Source organism: Rousettus aegyptiacus, unplaced genomic scaffold (assembly GCF_014176215.1).
Source record: "Rousettus aegyptiacus isolate mRouAeg1 unplaced genomic scaffold, mRouAeg1.p scaffold_m13_p_8, whole genome shotgun sequence".
Lineage (NCBI taxonomy): Eukaryota > Metazoa > Chordata > Mammalia > Chiroptera > Pteropodidae > Rousettus > Rousettus aegyptiacus.
Window position 1 is genome coordinate 19,337,646 of NW_023416311.1, and position 23,300 is coordinate 19,360,945.

Sequence of the window (23,300 nt, forward strand, 5' to 3'; positions counted from 1 at the left end):
AACAGGTGTTCGTCTGTGAGTTAACCGAGTGCCTCACCAAAGCGGTTTGGTGGAGGCGTGTTCAGAAATGCACGGCTCCAGATAAGAGGCAGCAGGTCCCGGCTGTTGCCCTTTACTAGCTGTGACCCACGAGACCTAGAGCCCCACACGTCTTCTGCATGACACCTGGGAGTGCAGCCAAGTGGGGGCAGGTCACCCCCTCTCTCTGAGGAAGGCCAGACCCCAGCTCCTGGAAAGCCATTACAGAGGTCCCAACCCTGAGGGCAAGAGTCCACGGCCTCGCAGCTAGGCACTCTGTTCTCGGGAATAGATGCTCTTGAGACCCCTCGGCTGCCACTGCGGAGCTTGCTGGGAAATGTAGTCCTCTGCAAGGGGCCCTAGGTGTAGGCGGTGTATTAACCTCTGACCTCCAAGTCACGTACATAGGAGTAACCCTCAGCTCCCCCCACCCCCCACGCTGAGGATTACTGGTATCCTCAGCCTCTGCCAGAGGATGCTCCATTCCCTACCGCCCTGCTAGCTTTGCACGTCCCCAAAGCCTCCCACCACCTGTGTGCTGGGCTTCCCCAGAAGGTGGTGAAAAGGTCAGAACAGTAAGCACACCACAAAAAGCCACATGGGAACCACTACTCCACTCCCTAACAGAATGTTTGAGGAGATGGCCAGGGATCATGAGGCGGGTGAGAGGGAGGAGAAAAAGCCCCGAGAGATTGCTATTTTAGGGCCCGGCGCACAGCCTTACGCCATGTTGCCTCAGTGAGGGTTCCTCCCCACCCCTACAGCCCCGCCCAGCGGCTTGGAGCCGCGCCCCGCGCTCCTTCCCTTTTGCTTTCAGAAGCGCGCGCCACAGGGAGTTGAGATGGAGGTCGCGAAGGATGGCCGCGCCCCCTAGCGGCAGGAGGCAGTGGTGAGGAGCCCGGGTTTGAAAACTCTCAAGGTTTAAAGCGGTGAGATTGAAGAGGGATGGTAGGTGGCAGGGCTGGGATTAGTGAGGCGAGTGAGGCACTGGCCTCTGGCACAGAATTTAAAGGGATGCCCCAAAACTTAGTAATCAAAATAAATAACATTTTAATGCAATATTTCAAAAAAAATTAATGTGAAAAATCTATAGTGAACAAAATCAAAATTTTAAATAAAAACACCATTTAATCCCATAATTTCATGACCCTCCTTCACACACACCTCACCCAATCATGCCTCTAGTTCCAATAAATTTTTTTTTTAATAAAAACAGGTGGTCGGCACAGGCCGTAGTTTGCTAGTTAAAAATAAATTGCATTGAAGTGTTATTATCTTGGTTGCTGAGTATTTCCGTGTCCCCTTAAACTTTTCCGTAGGGGCTAGTGCTTCACTTTTCTTACCCTAATGCTGTTGTGGAAAAATATCCCCAAAGCTCCAAAACCCAGTCTAATGAAAAAACAAGCAGTAACTCGGAAAGGAGGAGAATTCAAAGTCATCACACGTAGTACCAGATGAGCTAGTGCTCTGAAGATCTGGGCAGTGGTCTCAGTTGAAATATTGCCTATATACCAGAATTTTTACACAAGCTAATTGGTCAGTTTGAACTCAAACCTTTACAAATGATGGGGGTTGCTATGGAGACTACAAGTAGTAACATTGGTAAGGCCAGAAGTTATCACCTTGCTCACATACAAATTGTTACAGAAAGTGGGAGCTGCTAGGGTACAAATAATTACATTCATGGAGCAAAGGGACAAACAGTTACAGTTGCAAGTTGAGCAAAGTGCAAGGGAGCTTTTGCAGGAGCCCTTAGCATGTAGTAAGCTTATTGGCAGAATGCAAGCATATTTACAGAAGCAGAAAGCTGATTAATTTTTAATGAAATTCCCCAAATTTCCTCTTCAATGCCACTTCTACCAAGTCCCTTCAGCTTTGTGAACTGCATATCTGAGCTGGCACCCAGAAGTGGAGTACATTTAGAAAAGACCCTGACTATGGTCTCTGTTCTGCCACCAGCTGTCTGAGTGACCTTGGACCAGGTTTGCTTCCTCTTGGCCTCAGTTGATCTTTGTAAAATTAGGGATAGTCTAACTATGTGGTTGAGGAGAGTCCTATCCTCAAAAGCAGTGATTCTCACAGAGTGGAACGAAAGATGAAGACTCAGAAATTTCACTAAAAACTCACTTACCTGTATGTGAGTACAAAATGATCCCAGCATTGGTCCTGGTAACCAAGAATTGAAAACAATGTTCATCAACAGTTAAATGGATATGGAAATTAATGATATTTCAAACAATGGAATACTATACAACAGAAATTAATGATTACAACCATGTGCAACTATAGGGATAAATCTTGCAAACATTGTAGCACAAAAAGAAACAAGACAGAATATGTACAGTTAAATTCCATTTCTATAAAGTCCAAAATCAGGCAAAGCCACAGTATATAGTTTAGACATCCATATGTAGATAAGAAACTATAAAGACAAGCAAGAAAGTATCATCACTAGTGGCTGGATACTGTTCATAGCCCTAGAAAGGAAGAAGTGAATGTGAAGTGCACTCTGGGGTACATTTCTTGCTCTGGGTGGTGGTTATAAGAATATTGCCTTTTAATTATTCTTTAAAATGCACATGTAGGTACTTTCCTATATATAAGACATTTTTTAAGTGCTGGCAAAGATAGTAAAGCAGAACAGTGCCTGGCACATTGTAGTTAATATTTGCAAAATGAATAAAATGATCTAGTGCTATAGTAGACCCTTGGTCACCCAGTAAGTGGCAGAATTAGGATGGCCCTGAGGTCAGAAGCTTGGTGAAAATGAAATCTGAGTAGTGAGACTTTATTGTTCTTACTAGAGATGTGAGAGTGTAGGTGGCCAGGTGAAGTCCTGACAGTTTTCAGGAACCCTTGAAGTGAGGAAGAAGCCAATTGTTAAACCTCTTATCCCCCAACCACATGATCCTGAAATTTTAGCCCAACTACTTTTTTAAAATTATAGAAGCAGCCACATCATCTAGATCTAACATCTGAGGTCTTGGTGCAACTCCTTAAACTACTATCAGTGCCTTCTTCAGATCATTATAATCTGCCTAGTCCTTGCCTGTTCCTCTTGGGTTGATGACCCACTAGTGGACATTAGTTGAGGGCCAGGAAAGTTCTGAACTTGATGGGTGTACTATTCCACAGTCTTCCTATTCATAACTATCTACTTACTACCTCTCAGTTGCACCACGTCCTGGGGATGCTTAAGAATTAGGCCCCTCCTTGGAGAAGTCAGACTCTAACTTTTTCAGAATGCAAATCCCCTTGTAAGTTTACCTAGTAAATTAATTATTAAGTAATCTGTTATCAGCTATTTGGTCTTATCAGAAGGTTCACATTTCTAAGAAAGTTGCTGTCATCAGATAATAATGCAAACAGAGGGGTTTCGGCTTCATGTCCTCCTCCTTGAGAATATGGAGACCAACAGGCCTGGAAAGAGATGTGGGGAACTGGGAGGATATGTGTAGACCTTGGAGTAGGGGGTGGGGATGGAGACAGGAATGTTTCAACCGATGCCCATCCTGAATCCTTGGCACCTCTGTTGTACTGTGCATGCCCCTCTATGAGAGTTAGTATCAACCCAAGGTCCCAAAGCTGCCTCATCATTGTGTGGAAGGCACAAGTGTTGGAGTTAACTTTAATGCCAACAAAACTGCAGTCCTCTTTGTGAAAGTATTCTTGGACAGATTCAAGAAAAACTCTTTAAAGAAATAAATTCTGGGAGCTATCTGTTTACTTGTCAGGAGAACTTGGTGAACTGGAAAGGGGAAGGTGCCCTGGCTGGCAACTTCAGAAAGGCCTAAAAGTGGGAAACAGCATAATCAGGCTAAGTGGGTAGCTGAGGCTGTTGGTTCCCTGCCCCAAACCCCTTACCCTTACCAATTTCTGTGCATACCACCTGATTTCCAGCTGCCAGCATCTGTTGTCTTTGACTGAGGACTTGTCAGGACTCCAGAGTTGGCTGTGCCTGCTATTGGCAGCCCAGAAGTGTGTGTGTTGAGAAAACAGCTATTTTGAGTTTATTTCCTTTGTGTGAGTGTACTAAAACTGTGCCTTTAGTCAAAAGGACCCCAGAGTTTTTTTATTTCCCCGAAGTGAGAGCTCAGATGCTGTGGAAGCTACCTGCTGACTCTGCATGGGTTGCTTGTGCCTCCTTATTTAGGTCATAATCTGCTTATTCTTCATTTAATACACCAACACAGGAGTATACAATATATTGTATAAATACTTAATATCTACATGCAAGAGAATGAATTTAGACTCCTATCTCCCAACTATATACAAAAATCAACTCAAACTGGATCAGAGACCTACATGTAAAAGTAGAATTTTTCTGACCTTGGATTAGGCATGTTTTCTTGGATATGACATCAACATCACAAGCGGCAAGAGAAAAAATATATAAACTGAAGACCATCAAAGTTAAAACCTTTTTGCTTTAAAGAGCATCATCAAGAAAGTGAAAAGACAGCCCACAGAATGGGGGAAATATTTTGCCAATCATATATCGGATAAGGGACTTGTACTTAGAATATATTTTTAAAAACCTATGGCAACTCAATAATAAAAGACAAATAACTCAACTTAGGAATGGGAAAATGACCTTAATAGATAGTTCTCCGAAGAAGATATACAAATTGCCAATAAGCACATGAAAAGATGCTCAACATCATTAACCTTCAGGGAAATGCAAATCAAAACCACAAGGTATCACTTCATATACACTGGACTGGCTATAATAAAAAAGACAAATAATTAACAAATGTCTTCAAAGATGTGGAAAGATTGGAACCCTCATACACTGCTGGTGGGAATGTAAAATGAGGCATCTGCCTTAGAAAACAGTTTGGCAGTTTCTCAAATAGTTGAATGTAAAGTGAAATGATCCAGCAATTCCACTCCTAGGTATACACCTAGGAGAAATAAAAGCGTATTCCCCAAATATCTCGTAGAAGCATTATTCATAATGGTCCCAAGGTAAAAAACCCAAATGTCCATCAACTGATGAATGAATAAATAAAATGTGGTATATCCATAAAATGGAATACTATTACCAACTCAATGAAGTCCAAAACAACTCAAAACAATTTCAGGAATTGAAAAAACTAGAGGAGCAGAGCAAGGAGATTGAAACCCTCAAAAAGAACCAAATGGAAATTCTGGAGATGAAGAACACACTGCAAGAGTTGAAAAATGAAATAGAAAGCTTGGGAAATAGAGTCGACTAAATGGAGGAAAGGATCAGTGATATCGAAGACAGAAATCTAGAAATAAGTCTACAGACATGCCACCCTGAACAAGCCTGATCTTGTCTGATCTTGGAAGCTAAGCAGGGTCGGGCCTGGTAAGTACTTGGATGGGAGACCACCTAGGAAGACCAGGTGCTGTAGGCATAAAACATAAAAAATAAGGATTGTAAGCTGACAAGTTCCTTGAAATCTGTGAGGTCAACCAAGGGTTGCCTAGCCTAAAAAAAAGAAAAAAGAAAAAAAGAAAAAGAAATCTAGAAGAGAGAAACCAAAGAATGAAAAATAATGAAAAAGAAATTCAAGAACTATCTGATACCATCAGGAGAGGAAACGTAAGAATAATGGGCATTATCGAAGGCAAGGAAAAGGAGCAGGGACTAGAAAGCATTTTCAGAAAAACATTGATGAGAATTTCTCAAATCTAAGAAATGAACTGGAGGTGGGAATTCAAGAAGTCAACAGCACACCCAATTATCTCAACCCAAAAAGGCCTTCACCAAGACACATTGTATTAAAGTTAGCAAAAATCAATGATAAAGACAGCCAGGGAGAAAATGGTAACTTATAAAAGTAAACCCATTAGATTATCCTCGGACTTCTAAACCTTACAAGCCAGAAAGGAATGGAATCAAATATTTAAACCATCAAGTGAAAGGAACTAGCAGCCTAGAATAGTGTATCCAGCTAAGCTCTCCTTTAGATGTGAAAGAGAAATTAAGACCTTTCCAGACATACAAAAATTGAAGGAATTCTCCACTATGAGGCCTGCACTACAGGAAATACTAAAAGAGGTGAGTTCGCCTAAAACAAAATGACAAAAACAAACAAACAAAAAAAACCCCCACATAATTTGGAGTAAAGTGACTATAGGGCAAATAGAAGCAGAGGAGTGCAACCTTAACTAAGAACAGGGCATTATAAGCTTAAATAATAACAAGAGAATTGTTATAACAAGACAGTAATGAATGTTCAGCATACATAAGAACACAATTAAATAACAATGACTAAAAAGTGGGGGATTCGAAGATCCAAATTTGCAAAGGAGAAAGGAGATAAGGCATGTGCAGAAGAAAATGGACAATTGTATATATATATATATATAACTGTCCTTTACATATTCATAATGGTAACCACACACCAAAGAATCAGAACTGTTGTTATATAACATAAAACAAGAAAGACCAGAGGAAATACCCACAGGAGCCAACCAAAATAAAGAAAACAGAAACAAAAGGACAAGGAAACAATGGAAACACCGAGCTACCACAAAGCAATAGATAAAATAGCTATAAGAAGACCTCATATTTCAATGATCACCCTAAATGTAAATGGACTGAACTCACCAATAAAAAAACACAGTCGAATGGATCAAAAAACAAAACTCAACCATATGCTGCCTTCGGGAGACACATCTCAGCTCCAAAGACAAATATAGACTCAAAGTGAAAGAATGGAATGATATTTCAAGCATATGGCATTCAGAGAAAAGCAGGAGTAGTGTTACTAATATTAGATGAAATAGACTTCAAATTAAAAAAGGTAAAGAAAGATACTGAGGGACACTTCATAATGAGAAAGGGAATCATGCACCAAGAAGAAATAACATTTATTAGTATCTATGCTTCCAATAAGGAGCCCTGAAACATGTAAAGCAGTTACTAACAGAACTAAAGGAAGAAACAGATCAAAACACTATCACAGTAGGGGACCTAAATATCCCTCTGTCGGATATAGACAGATCATCCAAACAGAAAATCGATACGGAAATAACATCCTTAAATGACACATTAGACCAATTGGACATAATTGACATTTACAGAGCCTTCCATCCCAAAACGTCTGCTTATACATTATTCTCTTCACGCACATGAAACATTCTCAAGAATTGATCACATACTGGGACACAGAGATAGCCTCAACAAATATAAGAGGGTTGAAATCATACCAACCATATTCTCTAATCATAATGCTCTGAAACTAGAGATCAACTGCAAAAAGAAAGCAGGAAGAACCACAAATACATGAAGATTAAACAACATTTTACTGAAGAATGACTAGGTCAGAGAAGAAATATAAAGAAATGTCAAGAGATACATAGAAACGAATGATAATGATAGTACAGCATATCAAAACTTTTGGGACACCGCAAAAGCGGTCATAAGAGGAAAGTTCGTATCATTACAGGCCTATTTCCAAAAACAAGAATGGGCCCAAATAAACAACCTCGTGCTTTATTTAAAAAAAAAAATACTAGAAAAGGAAGAAAAGAATGAAGCATAACATCAGCAGAAGGAAAAAAATAATCAAAATTAGAGCAGAAATAAATAAAATTGAAAAAAAACAAATGAAAAAAATTGAAAAAAAAAAACAAATGAAAAAACAATAGAAAAAAAATGCAACAAAGAGCTGGTTCATTGAGAAGGTTAATAAAATTGACAACCCCCTGGCTAAACTCACTAAAGAAAAAAGAGAAAGGACACAAACAAAATCAGGGATGAAAGAGGGGAAATTATGACTGAAATTGCAGAAATACAAAGGATCATACAAGAATACTATTAAAAGGTATATAACACCAAATTGAATAATTTAGAAGAAATAGAACAGTACTTAGAAAAATACAACCTTCCTAGATTGAATCAATAAAAACAGGAAAATTTAAATACACCGATCAGCAGAATGGAAATTGAAACAATCATCAAAAACCTACCAAAAAGTAAGAGTTCAGGATCAGATGTCTTCACCAGTGAATTCTACAAAACATTCAAAGAAGATTTAATACCTATTCTCCTCAAACTCTTCCAAAAAATCGAAGAGGAGGTAATACTTCCCAACTCATTTTATAAGGCCAATATTACTCTGATACCAAAACCTGGTAAGATAACACAAAAAAAGAAAACTACAGACCAATATCTCTCACGAACACAGATGCAAACATCCTAAATAAGAAACTAGCGAACCAAATACAGCAACATATTCAAAGGTTTATACACCATGATCAAATAGGCTTCATCCCAGAGGCACAGAGATGGTTCAACATACACAAATCGATTGTGATACACTACATAAATTAAAAAATATGAATATGATCATATCAATAGATGCAGAAAAAGCCTTCAACAAGATACAGTATCCATTTATGATAAAAACACTTAACAAAATCTGTATAGAAGGAAAGTACCTTAACATAATAAAGGCTATATATGACAAACCCACAGCCAACATTATACTTAATGGTGAAAAACTTCCTTGTAAGATCAGGAACAAGACAAGGCTGTCCACTATTGCCACTCTTATTCAATATAACATTGGGGGTCCTAGCGAGTGCAGTTAGACAAGAGAAAGATATAAAAGGTATCGAATAAAAAACGAAGAAGTCAAACTGTCACTATTGTGGATGATATGATTCTCTATATAGAAAACCCTAAAGACTCTACAAGAACACTACTAGAAACAATAAGCAAATACGAGAGTGTATCTGGATCCAAAATCAACGTTCAACAATCCATAGCGTTCCTGTACTCTAATAACGAAGCATCAGAAAACGAAGTGGAAAACATAATTCCTTTTGCAATTGCAACAAAAAAATATATAATACCTAGGAATAAATCTAACGAAGCATGTAAAGAACCTATATAATGAAAACTACAAGACCCTATTAAAAGAAATTGAAGAAGATACAAAGAAATGAAAAGATATTCCATGTTCATGAATTGGAAGAATCAACAGTTAAAATGACCATATTACCTAAAGCACTATACAGATTTAATGCAATCCCCATCAAAATCACATCGGCATTTTTTAAAGAAATAAAACAAAAAATCATCAGATTTGAATGGAAGCACAGAAGACCCCCAATTGCCAAAGCCATCCTGAGAAAAAAGAATGATGCTGGAGGCATCACTCTGCCCGACTTCAAATTATACTATAAAGTGACAGTAATCAAAACAGCATGGTTTGGCAGCAAAACAGACACATGGACCAGTGGAACTGAACTGAGAGTCCAGAAGTAAACCGATATTTATATGAGCAAATAATTTTTGACAAAGAAGCCAAAAACATATGGTGGAGAAAGGAAAGCCTCTTCAATAAATGGTGCTGGGAAAACTGGAAAGCCACCTGTGAAAGTATGAAACTAGATTGTGGTCTATCACCATACACCAAAATTAACTCAAAATGGATTAAGAACCTAAATTTAAGACCCGAAACAATAATATGCATAGAAGAAAACATAGGAACTAAACTCAAGGACCTTATACTTAAAGAGGATTTTATGAATTTGACCTCAAAAGCAAGGGAAGTAAAAGGTAAAATAAACGAATGGGACTACATCAAACTGAAAAGCTTCTGCTCAGCAAAGTAAATCATCAAGAAGGTAAAGAGAGAACCATCCAAGCAACACTTCCAATAAGGGCTTAATATTCAAAATATATGAAGAACTCATATAACTCAATAACAACAACAACAAAATGATCCAATCAAAAAATGGGCAGAGAACCTGAACAGACACTTCTTTCTAGAGGACATACAAATGGCCAACAACTATATGAAAAGATGCTCAACATCGCTAGCTGTTAGGGAAATGCAAATGAAAACCACAATGAGATACCATCTCACACCTGTTAGAATAGCTACAATCAACAGGACAAGTAATAACAAATGTTGGAGAGGATGTGGAGAAAAAGGAACCCTCATACACTGCTGGTGGGGCTGCAAATTGGTACAGCCACTCTGGAAAACAGTATGGAGGTTCCTCAAAAAACTAAGAATGGATCTACCATATGATCCAGCAATCCTTCTACTGGACTTTTACCCCAAAGACTTGAAGACCCATATCTGTAAAGATATTTGCACACATTTGCAGAATTGCAGCATTGCAACATTAGTCGCGGTGGTCAGGATATGGAAGAAACTGAAGTGTCCTACGACATGATTGGCTAAAGAAGCTGTGGCACATATGTACAATGGAATATTACTCAGTCATAAGAAAAGTTGAAATACTGCCATTTGTGACAACATGGATAGACCTTGAGATAATCATGCTAAGCGAAATAAGCCAGATAGAAAAAGTTGAAAATCACATGATGGAATAAGTGAATACTGTACTCACCTCCTCCCGTGACCACATGAAAATTACAACTAAATTACAGAATTCTGAAATCAGCTGACCAGAACTCTTCTAACTAAAGATAAAAAGGAGAAGCCATGTTGAGACTGGCAAGAGGAGTGGAGACACAAAATGGGCTGGTCTCACATTTGTGGTGGCTGAGAATCAGCAGGGTTCCAGTGCTGGGATGAGGAGCCCTCACAACATCTGGCTTTGATAATTAGCAGGGATTCCATCTAGGTGTGACAGAACGCTGCTCGAAACCCAGGCATCCTATTAAAAGGCCCGTGCACGTACTTCACTTGCTCATAAACACCCTGGGCACCAGCAAAGGGACAGCAGCTGAAAGGTGGCCAGAGATCTGTGGGAGAAGTTGAGTTGTGTGGCTTTAGGGTAAGGAGCTGGAGGGAGAGTCACCAACTTTCCCGTGTTGAGCCCTCCTCCAACATAGCCTGCATGTGCAGGTGGGTGCCAAATTTGAATCTACGTTAACCTGGTGAACAGCCCTCGTCCTACCATGGTGACTCCCTGAGACCTCCCCCTACCCAACTGTGTACCACCTTTAGCTCTTTCAGCGGCTGCTCCTCATAGGCGGCCAGCCAGCCTCCGTCCGCCCTTGCCGCAGATTTTTTAAAAAACCTTCCAAGGTCTGCAGGCCCCAGGCAGGTGGTGGCTGGTATTGGAATGCCCTGTGCCTCTTGCTGATCATCCCAGGCCTAGCACTGCTGGCAGCTGGCCTCAGGGCGCAGTGTTGCCTCTCCCACATGCCTTTGGGCCCAGCATAGGCAGCTACCCACTGGAGATACACTTGTAGCTCCTATCAAGTGGCCCCCGGCCGGACACAGGCAGCATCTGACTTTGGTCTATACCAGACCTCCTCCTAAGTGGCCCCAGAAATAACATACCCAGTGGCCAGCTTTAGAACACAATAAAGCACCAGCTGATTACCTCCACAAAGGGCATACCCAAAGGGTGATCTCAGCAGGCACCTGAGCCCTGCTGGGGCAAATCATGCTCTGTGGGGTCAGCCCACACACACAGCAGATTGTCCACTGTGGCTGTAGCCAATTCTCACAGCCAGTCAGCCTGAAGATCAACTCCATCCACTGATGTGCCGACGGCAATCAAATCTCAATTTCAAAAGGAAGGCACACACAACCCACATAAGGGACACTCCTGGGGCACCCAACACAGGTGACCAGGGTGATTGCACTGCTGCACCCCACAGAATAGCTATTACATAAGACCACACTGCCAGGACTGGGAGATGCAGCAGATCTACCTAATACATAGAAACAAACACAGACAAGCAGCTAAAATGAGGAGACAAAGAAATGTTCCAAATGAAAGAATAGGCAAAATCTCTAGAAAGAGAACTAAACAAAATGGAGGTAACCAAGCTACCAGATAGAGTTCAAAACACTGGTTATAAGGATGCTCAATGAACTTAGGAGAATAAATGATCTCAGTGAGAACTTCAACAAAGAGATAGTAAACATAAAATAGTACACAGAAACCATGAAAAAGAACTAGTCGGAAATGAAGAATACAATAACTGAAATAAAGAATACAGTAGAAGGAATCAACTGTCGATTGGATGAAGCAGAGGACCAAATTAGCAATTTGGAAGACAAGGTAGCAGAGAACACCCAATTAGAACAGCAAAAAGAAAAAAGAATTTAAAAAATGAGGACACATAAGAAACCTCTGGGACCAGTGCAAACATAACAACATTTGCATCATAGGGTTACTGGGAAGAGAAGAGAGAGAACAAGGGATTGAGAACCTCTTTGAAGAAATAATGACTGAAAACTTCCCTAACCTGGCTAAGGAAATAGACATACAAGTCCAGGAAGTGCAGAGAGTCCTAAATAAGATGAATCCAAAGAGGCTCACATCAAGACATATAATAATTAAAATGGCAAAGGGTAAAAACAAAGAGAGAATCATAAAAGCAGCAAGAGAGCTCCCATAAATTGTCGGCTGATTTCTCAACAGAAATTTTGTAGCCCAGAAAGGATTGGCATGAAACATTCAAAGTGATGAAAAGAAAGGACCAACAATGAAGACTACTCTATCCAGCAAGGCTATCATTTAGAATCAAAGGAGAGATAAAAACTTCCTACACAAGAAAAAGCTAAAGGAGTTCATCACCACTAAATAGTATTAAAAGAAAATTTTACAACACTTCTTTATGAAGAAGGAAAAAAAGAAATAAATATGTATAATGAAATGGCGATAATTATGTACCTATCAATACTTACTTTAAATGTAAATGCATTAAATGCTCCAATCAAAAACACATAAGGTAGCTAAATGATAAGAAAACAAGACCCATACATATGCTGTCTATTAGAGACCCACCTCAGATTAAAAGACACACACAGACTGAAAGTAAAAAGACACAAAAAGATGCAAATGAAATGAAAAAAAAAAAAGCTGGGTAACAATACTTATCTCAGACAAAACAGAATTTAAAACAAAGACTATAAAGAGACAAAGGACATTACATAATAAAAAAAAAAGGAGGGGATCAATCCAACAAGAAGATATAACCCTAGTAAACATTTATGAACCCAACGTATGAGCACCTAAATATTTAAGGCAAATATTGATGCACATAAAGGGAGAGATTGACAGTAATATAGTGATTGTAGGGGACTTTAACACCCCATTAACATCAATGAATAAAATCATCTAGGCAGAAAATCAACAAAGAAACAGTGGCCTTAAATGGCTGTTTACCCAAGTGGATGTGCTAGTACTCAGTGCTCACTATAGCCATGGTCACACTCAGGACACTTGAAGGGCTCCTCCCTGTAACAGTGTAAAAATGCATTTCAATAATATCTTCCTTGTTCACATCTCCCCTCTTTATTCTGGCCGTTACTACTTTGGAAAGTATGTTGCTATGGTTATTGGTATGAATTCCTTAGTAAGTCAGCCCCAAGGACAGGGCAGAGAGTGGTATCTCCAGGTGCCAGCTACCTAGGAGAAAATAGCTCCAAGGCTCCCAAGAAGAAAAATAAAATATTGCCGCTGGAGCACAGATAACATAGCTGTCCACCAGAAACCATATTTCTTTGTGCTAGATGGTAACAGCTAACTTTTGCTTTTATAATCTGTTTGCTTGCTTGATCAAGGCCAACCATGACATAGTTTCAGGCTTTATAAACTGCCTCCTCCGTAGGTTTGGGGCTGACTCTCTAGTGGGGAGGGTCATTCGCCGGCTGGCTAATAAAGGCTCGTAATTAATCTCAATTAGCTCTGTGGGTCTTAGATTTGAACGCGCCACAACACTCCCCATTGTGGGTGCATTGGTGCGTTAGGCAGTCAGCTGTTGCTGAAGTTCTTGCCACACTCACAGTGTGAACATTGGTGCTTGAGCCGATAAGAACTGCACCAAAGCTGTCACTGCACCAGGCACAGCAGTAGCGCTTCTCGCCTGTGTGCATGGGCTGGTGCTGGATCAGGTTGGAGCTAACAGTCTTACCACACTATGCACAGGTATAGGGTTTCTCATGCTTGTGCATTCATTGTTTAAACAGGTCTGAGCTGTGGCCAAAAGCCTCCTTGCACTCTGGGCACTTGGGCAGGAGGCCTGAGTGAGAGCAACAGTGTTGATTGAGGTTGGAGCTGAGGCTGAAGCAACAGCCATGCTCAAGGAAGGGTTATGGTTTCTTGCCAGTGTGTACCTGGTGGTGCTTAACCAGATCTGAGTGTTAGTGTGGCAGCCTGCCCCTGCCTGGCCATTTCATGCTCGAACAAGTTTGTTCCTGACTGTCCTTCCCCCTCCCCCCTCCCCTTCCAAGGACTCTCTGGCTGACATCAATTTTCTCATAGCTTGCCAACCAATCAATGTCCTTCCTTCTATCTGTAGTTGTGTAGGAATGACAAGACTGTATAAAACTGCCCCTGCCCCTTATGTTACAATTGGGGCTCAACTCTGGTAAGAATCCATGAGCCCGTGCTCGCATCAATAAACGCTGTTTCCTGCTTATAGTCTCAGTGTCCCATCTCCCAGTTCCAGAATCCCGCAACATTAGGTCCAGGAGGGCCCTATCCCTACCTCCACAGTGTGAGAACCAGACCTTGCATCTGATTTGGCAATGCTACATGCTCTCTTTCTGCTTCACTGGGCTCTCTCCTCCTTTCCTTGCCAATTTACCCGCCCCAAAAATTCCTGCAGAAAGACCCCCCTCAGGCCCCACATAAATTCTGGCCCCACATAAATCCCTTCACATTCTAGGCTGACACCACATTTGGCTCAGCCAGTCTGTCACTCTGCTACAATAAATCTTGCTTAACCCCTTTGGCCTTGTGTGTTCCTCTTTCAGCAAACCTAACACTGAGCGATGTCGGAAGCTTTTGCGCACTCAGGACAGCAGTAGGGCTTTTCACCGGGGCGGCTACTTTGGTGGTGAATGAGGTCAGTCCACACTCCTGGCACTCAAAGGCTCTGGGGACTGCAGAACAGCTGGTCCTGGCAGGGTCTTCTTCCTCCCCAGATCCTGAGCCTGACCTACAGACTGTGGACAGAAATGGAAAAGTCCACTAGCACGTACTGCTCTAGGAAACGGCAGCAAATGGTTTCAGTATGTTTAACCCTCTCATTCACCCTTCTGTGGCCACTGTCAGGAACTTGGCACTTTCGGCCTGGCTCAGGGTTCCGAGTAGTCAGCGCTGTCTTCCGTGCTCAGCCACCGCTGTGGGACGGCGAAGCGAGCCTGAAGGAAAAGGCGATTGCTTGCCGAGGACACCCTGCATGCAGATTAGCCAAGTGGTCTGGTGCCGCATGATACTGAGACTCCATGGTCGCATGCGTGCGCTCTTCAGAGGTATCAGCCCACTCAGGGTCCCCTGGGAGAGCTTCCCATCGACGCTAAGCCATGCATGTTGAGCTTGGCATGGACTACATATCCCAGCATGCACCGCACGCGCCTCCCGGGCTCGGGGACCGATTATACTACCACTACCCTCGAAGTGCTTTCTGCGACTGTGCAAAAAGTCAAGAGTACCGGGATCGAGAACTACAACTTCCGACTTGCTTAGTAACTGCGGCGGCGCTATTTAAAAAGCGTCAGCGAGGAGGTGCTTGGCTACGTCCCTCTCTTCCAGTTCCGCTCCCTTGGATCAGCGGCGAGAGGAGGAGGAGCTTTAGGCCTGAGCCAAGATGGCGACTGCGAAACCAACCCCCACGGACTCGCTCTCGTTCTGCCTCGCGCAGCTCACGGCGGCGGCCGGGGAGGGTCTAGGTGGGGGAAAGGACACAGCTACCAACGAGACACCCTTGGGGCGTGCGCTCTTAACCCTCCGCACGCGCCACGTCAAGGCAGCGGGTGGAATCGAGCGCTTCCGGGCACGCGGCGGGCTCCGCCCCCTTCTCGCGCTGCTACGGCGAGCGTCTGCAGCGGGTCCCGCCCCGTCCCAGGTTTGCCCCGGCTCCACCCCTTTGTCGGTCCAGTCAGCGGCTTCTGCTGGCCCCGCCCCCTCAGCGGGCTCCTCCCCCTCCGTTGCGTCCTCGTCGTCGCCCTCGCCGCCAGCGCGCCTGCGCAAGACCCTGGACTTGGCGCTCAGCATCCTAGCCAACTGCTGTACGGAAGGGGCGTGCCGGGCTGAAGTGCGCAGACTCGGAGGCATTCTCCCTTTGGGTAAGTTCTCCGCCCTCATTTCCTAGAAAGGTTCCAAGCATGTCTCCCTCCTTGTTTCCTACTGGGCAGTGTTTTGAGTTCTTTGTATTATATTCTTGAACAACGTGCTTTATGATGGCGCAACGCCCCCATCTCTCTTAAGCCTTCACGCTACATTAACCTTACGGCTCTATTTACAGATTACATCCGAGCCTTCCTAGAGCAGATCAATACAGCCATTGCTTGGGTATTGGTTGTTCGATACCTTCCTCTCATCTGGGCTGGTGAGGCCAGAGGGTTATTTGGTGACTTTTAGATGATTTTCATCCTCCATTTATGAGATTCACAGCAGACAATGCCTTCTGAATGTCCGGTACTATGCTGGGCTCCCATTTGATTAGCCAGATGCCGGACAGTGTAGTGGTCCACAAAGTGAGCTCTGCAGAAAGCTGTACTCCTCCAAGGCTAGAATGCCTTGTTGTAAAATGGTACAATAATAGCTACGTCTCAAAATTGGGAATTGGTAGAAAATGAAATACAAATATAGAACTCAGATACTCTTAAGCATGAGCTGGGTGCTTCGAGTTATTAAAAACTGTTAGAACAAATCCTAACAAGATAGCAAGCGTTTCTGTTTTTCAGCTAGATTGTGCCTCCTAGTGGCAGCACTGTGAACACAGTATATACACAGAGCCCGTCTGAAATTATGCCAGTTTTGACAAAAATCTTAACTTTTTGGATAAAATGAAACATTAATATATTTCAAGTTTGCATACAATGCATTTGCACCAAAATGTGTTTGACAAGGGGCGTGGCACATTAATAAGTCCTCAATTATAGGTTTTGTTATTAGTGTATAACCCCATCATTCAATTATTATTCTGTGTTTTAAATATCTCCTGAATCCATCCACTTCTATCCTTCTTCCATCATATGCCCAGAGACCTGTTCCTATGTGCTAGGCTGTGCTGTGAGCTGACTTGGTGCAAGCCATTGTCCTTTCTCACCTGGACTATTGCAACAGCCTTTTTGCTGCATCCCCTACCTCATTCTTTTTCTGCTGTAATCCATTTTCCCCCTGGCTGCCAGAGTCTATCATGACATTCCTGTCCTTCAAGCCCCATATGGCTCCCAGTGCCCTCCCATTCAAGCGCTGATTCCTTGGCCTGGCATTTGAGGCCCTTCATGAGGTCATAAGCAGACACTGGATCTCACCTCTGGGACTTTGCAAAGGCTGCTTCCAAACCTGAAATGCCCTGTAACAGCCCCATCCATCATCCTTCTAGTATATACATATCTACATAACCTTTCAGACCCAGCAGGTGTTAGCTGCTTCTGGAGGCCTCCCCTGACACTTTCCGGCCACATTCTTGAGGTGAATAATGAGAAAAACAAGAAGGGGTAGAACCCTCAAGGGGCCAAACTCTCTTGCAGTGACTATTTTGCAGTATGTGAAGACAGACAGCATCCAGAACCGAACAGCTCGTGCTCTGGGCAACTTAGCCATGGAACCTGAGAGCTGTGACAACATCCATTCTGCTGGTGAGACGGTTATGAGAGTGGTGTTAGCTAGGGCTTGGGGTGGGAAAGAGGCTTAGGTGTCTGTTTTTGTTCATTATGTCCTCTCTTTTTCTCTCCAGGTGCTGTTCCCCTACTTGTTGAGAGCTTGATGGCCTGCCAGGACTCACAGTGCCTACAGAGTGTGGTTCGTGCTCTCCGCAACCTGGCGGACTCACCCCAGCACCGCCTGGCCCTGGCACAGCAGGGAGCAGTGCGCCCACTGGCTGAGCTTCTGGCTGCCGCCCCAGACCCTGAACTGACCTTGGCCTTAGTCCGGGCCCTCCTAGAGCTGAGTCGAGGCTGCTCCCGGGCCTGTGCTGAGCAACTGAGTTTGGGTGGGGGACTAGGCCCACTGGTCAGCCTCGCCTCCCACCCCAAAAAGGCAGTACGCGAGGCAAGTATCCTGATCCTTGCCAACCTGTGTGCCCAGGGCCTGATACGGCCTGCACTGGGCAATGCTGGTGGTGTGGAGGTGTTACTGGGTGAACTCCAGCGGCGCCGGGGCCCCAGTGGGGCTGGCCTAGCCTCCCAGCAACCACTAGTGCGAGCTGTGTGTCTGCTGTGCCGGGAGGCCATCAACAGGGCCCGGCTGCGGGATGCTGGTGGTTTGGAGCTGCTAATGGGCCTGTTACGGGACCCTTGTGCCAGTGCCTGGCACCCTCGTGTTGTGGCTGCCCTTGTGGGCTTCCTCTATGATACAGGGGCCCTGGGCCGGCTGCAGGTTCTGGGACTTGTACCTCTCTTGGCTGGGCAGCTGTGTGGTGAGGCCGGTGATGAGGAGGAAGAAGGAAGAGAAGCTGCTTCCTGGGACTTTCCTGAGGAGCAGACCCCTGAGCGGGTAGAGGCTGGTAGTTTCCGAAGCCTCAGGTGAGTCCATACCTCAGGCTTGGGATGAGGGTTTCTGCCTGCTCTGGCTCTCTTCATTACCCCTACCCCCAATCTATCTCATTAAGACTTTTATTGACTTTAACACCTCATTCCTTGTTTTTCCCAGACATGACCACTTTCTATGTCCCCATTAAACGCATCTTCTCCCCCCTGTGTCCACTTTGACCTTGGCTTCACCCCAGCACCTCTGAACTTAGGGCTCAGACAGGTTCACTGGAAGGTAATATGTATACTGGTGATGATATGTTCTGGAGTCTTAAGTTCTTATTCTCGTACTACATACAAGCTAAGTTATCATGGGAAAGTTAACTTCACCGAGCCTCTAATTCTTGTATGTAAAATGGAAGATAATATATACCTACCCCTTAGAGTTTTTGTAAAGATTAAATGAGAGTACATTGCACCTTATAGGACACTAAACAGCACTTAATAAACATCAGCCATCTTGTGAACTCTCTGACTTATCTCCTGTCACTCTCCCTGGTGCCCATTACACTCTTGCACATTAGCCTCATAGCTAGTTTTTGAACATGACAGGTAAGTACCATTTCATGGGCTCTTTGGTTGCTGTTCTGTCTGCTTATAGCACTTAATCCTCCTATGCGCCTTGTTTAATCTTACCTTCTCAGTGGGAGCTACCATCACCAGTGCATTTAAAATGTCAGCTTTTCCCTCCCCTGGCTCTTTTTTATTCCCTTTTGTTTTTCTCCATATGTACCACTTCACTAACTCCATACTAACATACTCTGTGGGTTCCTTATATGTTTTATTGCTTGTTTCACCTTACTAGAATATAAACTCTAGGAGGATAGGAAGTTTTGTTTTATTCATAGCTTCTCCCCAGCATCTAAATGGGGCTTGGCACATAACAGGCATTAGTAATTGCTGAATGGGTTGAGATCATTCCATCTCCCTTGGCTCTGAGTTCAGTCTCCCCATTCTCCCCTCTGCAGGTCATGGCTAATATCTGAGGGCTATGCCGCAGGCCCAGGAGACATCTCCCCAGACTGGTCCCCAGAGCGCTGTCCTCCGCTTCCACCACCTGAGCCAGCCGAGCCAGCTAGCCCCACCCGGGGTACAGCCTTGCTTCGGACGCCTCGTGCACTGCGCACACCAGGGTTAGGCCGCAGTCCTGCCACCACTGAGGAGCCTTGGGGCCGTGAGGGGCCAGCACTACTGCTGCTGTCACGCTTCTCCCAGGCTCCAGACCCCAGTGGGGCGCTGGTGACTGGCCCAGCCCTGTGTGGCCTGCTGGCCTATGTGACCGGCGCACCGGGCCCACCGAACCCACGTGCACTTCGTATCCTGGCGCGCCTCACCTGCAACCCAGCTTGCCTTGAGGCCTTCGTTCGCAGCTATGGTGCCGCGTTACTGCGGGCCTGGCTGGTGCTCGGCGTAGCCCCAGATGACTGGCCTATACTGCGTGCCCGGCCCCTCAGTCGCCGCAGCCAGCACCAGCACCAGCACCGGGAGCTGGGTGTGTCCCTGTGCCTCTCCATTCTTCATTTTTGCCTTTTGTGAGCCTAGAACCTCACCTTACCACTCAGCCCTCTCTCACTGCTCCCCCAGCCCACCATCCAAACAACCCCAGCCACCAGGAATGTGGAAGAGAGGACTCTATCCTGCTTCACTGTCCCAACATGCAGAGTTCCATCCTCTGCCCAAGCCTTGGGGCCCAGCTTGACCCCAGCAACTTAGAATTGTGCCTGTCTGCATTTTCTTACCCAGTCTACTCTTGGTTTAGCATTGTCTTGACTACTTCCCCACTGGGCACACTGACTTATGAACCCAGGCTCAAGCACCATGTCTTTCTAGAGCCTACCACCATTTCCAACATTGTCCTGCCTTCTGTGCCCTGTTTCCATCCTTCAGGGCCCCGACTCATTCCCTGACCATTCTGCTTCCTGTTCTTGCCCTTGTCCTCCGGTTCCTAGCACCTGGACCTTATCCCTCCAGGACCTGTGGTCGTCCTCTTTTCCTGTGCCCCAATATTTTGCCCTGAGGTTTTACCCTCTTTTCAGGGGCCCAGAGTCTTGTCTTGCCCATCCCACCCCAGCTCCCCACCTGATCCACTCTGCTCATCCTTGCAGGTGAGATGCTGCTGCAGAACCTGACTGTGCAGGCTGAATCGCCCTTTGGTGTGGGTGCCCTCACTCACTTGCTGCTCTCTGGGAGCCCTGAGGACCGTGTGGCCTGCGCACTGACCCTGCCTTTCATCTGTCGGTGAGGGGGATGTGGGTGCCTTTTACAGGTCAGGGGAACAAGGTTGCCATTCCCCAGTCCCACCCTTTTGCACCTTTTGAAGAATTCTCTTTCTCCCCAAAGGAAGCCCTCTCTGTGGCGCCGACTACTTCTGGACCAGGGTGGCCTCCGTCTCCTCCTCTCGGCACTAACTCAGCCAGCTCCACATCCACTCTTCCTCTTCTTTGCTGCGGATTCCCTTTCCTGCCTTCAAGGCCTGGTGTCTCCCACTAGGAGCCCAGCCCTCCCACCTGCAATCCCCTTGGACCTAGACCTGCCCTCCCCGTGCCTTTATGAACCTCTGCTGGGCCCAGCCCCGATCCCAGACCCTGATCTGCACTTCCTACTAGACTCAGGCCTACGGCTCCCTGCTCAGCGAGCTGCCTCATCTACTGCCTCCCCTTTCTTCCGGGCCCTGCTAGCTGGCAACTTTGCCGAAGCCCAAATGGACCTAGTACCACTTCGAAGCCTATCACCCAGTGCAGCCTGGCCTATTCTGCATCACTTGCATGGCTGCCGGGGCTGCGGGGCATCCCTGGGCCCCATTCCTCCGCCAGGCCAGCCCCTGCTGGGCTCAGAGGCTGAGGAAGCACTGGAGGCTGCTGGCCGTTTCCTGCTGCCTAGGCTGGAGGAAGAGTTGGAAGAGGCCGTGGGCCATATCCACCTGGGACCTCAGGGTAGTCCAGAATCAGTGGGTGAGGTATTCCGCCTGGGCCGGCCACGGCTAGCTGCCCACTGTGCCCGCTGGACACTGGGGCCAGGGCAGTGCCCACGGAAGCGGGCCCTGGCCCTGGTGGGGCTTGTGGAGGCAGCAGGTGAGGAGGCAGGTCCCCTGACCGAGGCTTTATTGACTGTGGTAATGGGGATTGAACGGGGGGGCAAGGGTCTAAGCCTAGACTATTGATATCCCCTCGGAGGGGACCCAAGGATGAGTTGACTATGAAGAAGGCCTCCCTCAGAGTGGCACGGGAAGTCTGAGCAGAAGGAGTCACCTCCGAAGACTGATGAGAGGACGGAACTAGACCCCAGGATGGTGGACTGAAGACTCAGGAGTAAGAAGCCAAGGCCAGTGTCGGCATGAAATGGAGAAGGGCCCAGGGCCCCAGGCCCCTGGCCTGGCCTACCCTTCTGGAATTGAGATTAAAACTTTGAAATTGGATATCTCTGTTATATAGTGTCTCCGCTTACTTTCCTCTGAGAGTCTTCTAACCTTTTCACCCATCAAGCAGGGTCCTGTCCAGGTTTCTGTGTCTTAATACAGGACATCCTTGGCATGTAGAAGTTTAATAAGCAGTTGTTCCTGGAGACCTGGGATAGGGTAGAATTCCCAGGCTTCTTCCTAGGATGTGGTTTTGGGCCCCAAGGGAAGCCTACTTCCTGCTCACATGACTTCATTACTCATCCACAAAGCTGGACACACAGAACTCGGTCAGGGCTGAGGACTATGCTGAGGGAATGCTATGTGTGGTGATGTATGTCCAAGGCCTTGGCATTTTTTCTGAGTGTCCATCACCCATCTAGGGCCTTCAGCCTCTGGGTTCATTTTCATTTCTTGGGCCAAGTGTCCTGATGTTTGCCTGAAGGAAAACCTGCTATGTTCCTGGAGTCTCTGAGGCCATCTTAGTTATCATGCCCAGAGAGAGCCAAAGCCATGGGCTAGTATTGAGGTGAGGGCAGGGCTCATGTAGCTTTGGTCACCAAGGCAGGGTCTCTATCACTTGGCTCCCAGGTCGCTGGTCATGCAGGTGGCAGCCTGACTTTGAGGAGGGCACCTGGATGGTCTGCCAGTTGGCTTCTGGGGAGCTTAAGTTGATACTGCTGTCTGTGTGCCTCTGTTTGTCCAGGTCTTTGTTTATTAGGCTGTACATTAGAACTACGCTAAGAACTTTTTAAAGATATTAAAAATACTGATGCTCAAGCCCTTTTTAGTTGAATTAGACTGAGGGAAGGGTGTCCTGGGCATCAGTATTTTTTAAAAAGCCCCCATCCTCCCTGCTTATTTTTATTTGCTGGTTTTTTTCTTCAGTTTAATTAACATGGCCTATCGCCTTACAGGAAAAATACAAAATTAAGATAAATTCTTGTAAGGATTTCAGTTTAACAAGAGATAGTATTAGCAAACATAACTATACAGTAATCATTTATGCAGTATGATTCTTATTTTTCTGAAATATAATCTTAAAACATGATTGTACTCTATGCTACTCTTGTTAGCCTTGTTTTAAGCATTTGCTCCATTGTACAACACAATATTGTATATTTCAGTTCCACATCAAAAAAAAATGTGTGCTGTAAGAAAATTCACATTTTAATTTAAAAATTATACCTATGAATTAAAGCCTATGTTAAATATTTAATACTCTCCACCCAATACAAACTGTTTTGTATGAAATGACTTATAATGATGCTTTGTTGTACACAGTTTCAGCAGCAGATGAAATGTAAATGCAATGAGAGTAAATCCATTTTTTCGTGGCATGGTGATCAGTACATTGGCTTATGTGGCTAGCTAAGTCCTTAGGGTCAAAGTATTCATGTCTGGACTCATATCTGGGTTGAGACCCACAGTCCAGTGGGCTGCAGCACTATTGACTCTATACCCATCTACAGAGTATCTTG

The 23,300-nt window shown here is 44.9% G+C and overlaps 1 protein-coding gene and 1 pseudogene across 2 annotated transcripts; both read left to right on the top strand.

Annotated features, from left to right (window-relative positions):
- Positions 1–5,283: 5,283 nt before the first annotated feature.
- Positions 5,284–5,402, top strand: LOC118607225 (annotated as a pseudogene).
- A 9,119-nt stretch (positions 5,403–14,521) lies between these two features.
- On the top strand, positions 14,522–23,157 carry ARMC5 (armadillo repeat containing 5). Of its 2 annotated transcripts, XM_036225584.1 has the most exons (7): positions 14,522–16,013; positions 17,427–17,534; positions 17,633–17,946; positions 18,274–18,419; positions 19,394–19,917; positions 20,531–20,663; positions 20,766–23,157. In XM_036225584.1, exons 1-7 carry the CDS (start codon positions 15,536–15,538, stop codon positions 21,583–21,585), a joined length of 2,523 nt encoding a protein of 840 aa, XP_036081477.1. In that variant the 5' UTR covers positions 14,522–15,535; the 3' UTR covers positions 21,586–23,157. The 2 variants fall into 2 exon arrangements, with proteins under 2 accessions (XP_036081477.1, XP_015991374.1); XM_016135888.2 differs by having other exon boundaries at positions 17,633–18,419.
- The last annotated feature ends 143 nt before the right edge of the window (positions 23,158–23,300 follow it).

Excerpts from the sequence above, each read along its gene's own strand:
- ARMC5 (XM_016135888.2), top strand. The coding sequence starts at position 15,536 with ATGGCGACTGCGAAACCAACCCCCACGGACTCGCTCTCGTTCTGCCTC. Across the intron at positions 18,420-19,393 it reads GGTAGTTTCCGAAGCCTCAG|GTCATGGCTAATATCTGAGG; the intron begins GTGAGTCCATAC and ends TCCCCTCTGCAG. Across the intron at positions 19,918-20,530 it reads GCACCAGCACCGGGAGCTGG|GTGAGATGCTGCTGCAGAAC; the intron begins GTGTGTCCCTGT and ends TCATCCTTGCAG.